The sequence below is a fragment of the Trichomonas vaginalis genome, chromosome IV, assembly GCF_026262505.1.
Source record: "Trichomonas vaginalis G3 chromosome IV, whole genome shotgun sequence".
NCBI lineage: Eukaryota > Parabasalia > Trichomonadida > Trichomonadidae > Trichomonas > Trichomonas vaginalis.
In genome coordinates this window covers 8384946-8389552 of record NC_067206.1, presented here as the reverse complement: position 1 = coordinate 8389552, position 4607 = coordinate 8384946, and the positions used below count along the sequence as shown (strand labels likewise).

General features: G+C 31.5%; 1 protein-coding gene across 1 annotated transcript, besides 1 other annotated feature; it reads right to left on the bottom strand.

The window, feature by feature from the left end:
- Positions 1-713: part of a mobile genetic element that runs on past the window's edge.
- A 3244-nt stretch (positions 714-3957) lies between these two features.
- TVAGG3_0052000 (uncharacterized protein) lies at positions 3958-4296 on the bottom strand (the record flags this gene model as incomplete). Its single annotated transcript, XM_051221073.1, has 1 exon — positions 3958-4296. One exon carries the CDS (start codon positions 4294-4296, stop codon positions 3958-3960), a length of 339 nt encoding a protein of 112 aa, XP_051106059.1.
- Between the last annotated feature and the right edge of the window lie 311 nt (positions 4297-4607).

Genomic DNA, 4607 nt, shown 5'->3' with positions numbered 1-4607 from the left:
ATTCTTCGTCTCAGGAGCCCCAAGGCTCCCAATCATTACGAAAGGGAGCCTCAGGGCTCCTGAGAATCCATCAGTAGAGGCCTTTTCATTTGGCCTCTGCTGATCAAAGATTCGGCGAAGCCATTCTTCGTCTCAGGAGCCCCAAGGCTCCCAATCATTACGAAAGGGAGCCTCAGGGCTCCTGAGAATCCATCAGTAGAGGCCTTTTCATTTGGCCTCTGCTGATCAAAGATTCGGCGAAGCCATTCTTCGTCTCAGGAGCCCCAAGGCTCCCAATCATTACGAAAGGGAGCCTCAGGGCTCCTGAGAAACCTCTTTGAGAAGGTTTTCTTTAAGAAAACCTTCTCAAAGATGATTGTCAGCATTCACTCAAAATCTACCAAGAGTTTCAAAGTTTCAAATCTATCTGAAATGAAGCTTTGAATCTCTTGTATATCTAATTGTAGAGGTACCTTTTCAAAATGTCTTCTATTGATTAAATTTAATCAGTAAAAGTCATTTTGAAAAGGTACATCTCTATAATTGCTATTGAGCATTCACTCTTGGAACCTTGGAGCTCTTGTGTAGTGCATGAAAACTCCAAGATTCTAGAATAAAACATATATCATAGACATAATTTCTTCAAATATAATTTAAGGTTATTTTTTAAAAAATTAGAACAGCGTAATTTAAGGTTATTGAAAAGTGACACTTGACAAATTTATCCCGCACTCTTCAAAAATAAGGAAATTTTGATAAATATCCTCATCGCTATTATCATAAAAGATTCAATATCCCTTTCGATATTTAATGACAAATTTGAAAAGGTGTTTGAAATTCTTTCGGATTTTGTTGAATTTAACCCAAAATTTATTATTAATTGTTTACAAGAAATTTTATTTAACTCTTCTTGTAAAGAAAACTTTGCCAATATTTTGAATGCATTTGAAAATTCCGAGCTTAGAATATATTTGGATGAATGCGAAGATGAAATCGATCCTGAAATTTTTGACTCTCTCAAAAATATGTATTCAATTTTAAATGAATCTAATTCTCATCAATAATAACATATGAATAAAAAATAAATGGATTTAATTTTTTTTATCAGTTTCAATAGATTACAGTTATTTTTATTTTCTACAATATCTCATTACCAAATCGTTTTAACTCTTTGTATATCAAAGAATAATAATAAGTGACCTGTAATAACCATACTCATAATGGATTAGACCTCAAATTATTTAAAATGTCAATTCAATATTATTAAATTACAATTTCTTTTATTCTAATAGATTTTAACTAGCCAATCATGATTACAAATATTGTAGCCTTCATTAACTCATAATATCGAAGAATATAACTTATATTCATGGACAATTTGTGATTAATTTCCAATAATATATAAAACCGACTCAAATTAATCATGTTGGCATTAGCGCGCATCGATGCTCAATCTACCTGTAGTATTATAAGCTTATATTCCTATTTTTCAGCATTAAAATTGTGAATTACGTAATTTTGTCATAGTTTTACGTAATTTTAATTTTTTTTGATAAGAAAAAAATGACTTTAAGAAAAAACGAGATCACTCATAATCTTTTTCTCAGAAAACTGCAGAGTATACAACAAATGTACTCAAACGTGCATTAAGCACAATACCTGGTCCCCATTTCGCTCTATGGACCGATAATGGTACAAAAAATAAAGAAAAATTGCAAAAACGTTCCCACTTTTTGAGAGGGATGTTTTGCAAAATAATTTTATGGACATCTCTGGAAAGTTTCATTTCAGTTTGATAATATATCCAACACCTATATAGAAGAGCCTTGCTGATTTGACCTGAAAGAGCGAAAGTTAGTTTTTTGATTTGAAAACCCTGCAATTTAATATTGTTAAGGACTCAATGTAGAAATATGATATAATATCATGTAGAGATCAATCATCTTCCAAAAATCTTCTATGTATGAAAGAAAAAAATTTGCAAAACGTACCTCTCAAGAAGTGGGAACGTTTTGCACACTCTCGAAAATAAAACACAATTTCATTAATTATTATGCGAAAGGGGAATTGAACATATTTTTATTCAACCAGATAATCCTCAGGCCAACAGATTTCGCAAAGAGAATTTCCCCAAACAGTAAGATTTTTCAAAAAAAAGAATATAATGCGAAGAATTAAGATTAATCACCGAAAAAACAACTGATTTTACTTACTTTAATGATTTTGAAGATATGCAAATTATCAGGAAGAAAGCTCAATATAACAAATAAAATAATATTCTAATTTGCAAGAATGGGTTTAATGACTACGCACAAATACATAGCCTCATACATATCAACAAAGGTCTTGGGTCTCCGAGGTTCTCAATTTCATCAGAAACCGCTATATGATAACCAAGCTTACTCAGATCTACACATAAATACATAGCCTCATACATATCAACAAAGGTCTCTCTACTCTTAAGTTCCAATTCCCAAAATTTTATTTTTATATTTATTGGCAAAAGGTAAAAGTTCCAAATTATCGTATCGTTAATTTTTAATTTGCTTTCAAATTATATTTTTTGTACTTACGTTCAATTTTTATTTTTAATAAATTATTTATATTAAAATTTCGAAATATTCATAAATACATTCAATTCATATAATAATAGTCAATATCATCGTTTTGAGAAGATCAGATCCTACACAAAAACCATGGAGAGGATTGTATTTTCAATGTATGCCTCTGGTCGAGCACTAAAAGCAAAAGCTAGACAGTTTTTAACCTGTATAATAAAAATGTATCATATATCTTTTTGGAAAATAAAAACAAATTTTTATTTATTCAATATTATATAAAAAGGTGTTGATATTGCAGGTTTTTCAGTATGTTTTCCATCCCAATAAAACTCAATATTAATCGATATATCTGAAAAATACGAGGTGTCAAAGTGGTGAATTTCACCTCACTTCGTTTTGCTCCATTAAATTGACTCAATTTCATCCCTTTGCTGAGAATTTTTGTATTTGGAGGATAATAATCTAAATAATTCGAAATATTTGTTACAATAACTATCAGTGCTTGATTTAATGTTTGAATTTGATTGCTTCAAATTGCGCAATTTTAAGTAATTCGGCGTCAGATGTTAATTTTTTGCAAGAAGAATTAAATATATATGTGGGATTTGGTATTGCGTTTGATGTTTTGTTTGTTAATTCGTTGGATAAGGCTTTATCTGGGTTCCACGGATGAATACCATACTGATGCATTGACTTAATCACAAGCATCAATTAAAATTCTTACAATTTTTAACCTTGGTTTTTGGGTATTTGATAAATTATCTTGCTCATATGTGTAAAGCGGAACATATTTTAACCTGTTATTCTTTGATCTCAAAGATGCTGCACATCCTACATCAAATAACTGGAGAACTACTGTGCAGTAAGCTGGAAATGTCAAGAGTTCAATTCTGAAGAGACTCAAAAGTTTGCAAGTAAAATAACTTACTCGGCTGATATGATTATCACCGAATACGATATTATGCTGAGCTGCTGTGATAGCATCAAGACTTGAGCGATATCTCTGGATTTCGATAATAAAAGTTAAATTAAAGATATCCCATATCTTCTTTGTCATCCATCCATAAGATTGTCCTGTAAGGAATGCTCTCACGGAGCGGAGTTCCTGTGAACAATTTTATATTCCTGGAACAATAATAAATGGTTTCATCCGGTATCCTTCAGAATTATATGGGAAGATACTAGTAACAAGCACAAATTCATGCTCTTCTTTGGTTAAAGGAGGGTTGCTTTCAGTGCAGATAACTTTGTAACGCTTTGATGAAGCAGAGATGTTTCATAAATACTCCACTTATTCCATGGATCAATTCCTGCCGTATACTGAAATTAATGTAAGAAGTTAGCAACTGTTGCTGTGTTACAGTACTTTGCTCGTTTTTCCTCATTTTCTTTTGAGCTTTTGATCTCAATGTTGAGATCAGAGCAAACTCTGTTTAACCATGATCTTGAGGGGAGATATACTTCTAGCGAAGTAAACAATTCTTTTTCCTCTTGTTGGAAATTCGTCTGGATGAACAAGGCCAGCTAGATATAAAGCTCTGCTGTATCTATACTCCAGTAATTCGTAGGCAATCTGATAAGCTTCGATTACCTTTTCACATGCAAGACCTTTTGCTCTTTGATTGATTTCACCATAAAAATCAAGTAATTCGACCTCTGAAAGATACGATGGTTCTCCACCATTACATGTGGTTGTCCATACATTTTCCGCAATTGTATGTCGCAACTCTGCAGTTATTGAATCATCGCGTTCCATGTGAAATTCATCTTTGTTATCAGTGTAGCACTTTTTGTTTAGTCTTCTTTTGAAGATTTTACGTTGAATACGAGACAAAACTGCTTTTTCTCAATGAAGTTTACATTTGGCTTTAATGTAATTAAGACTTTTCATGTCACTTTTTGTAAAGTTCATTTTCGGTACGGAACAAATGCATATATTAATGCATTAATTCTAAATGTAATAAATTTTGTATCTTTGAAAATTTCAAAGTTAAAAAAAATTGGACTAATATTATTCGTCTTCAAATGTACTATGCAAATTAAAGTTTTTGGGCTATGGATTCTGTG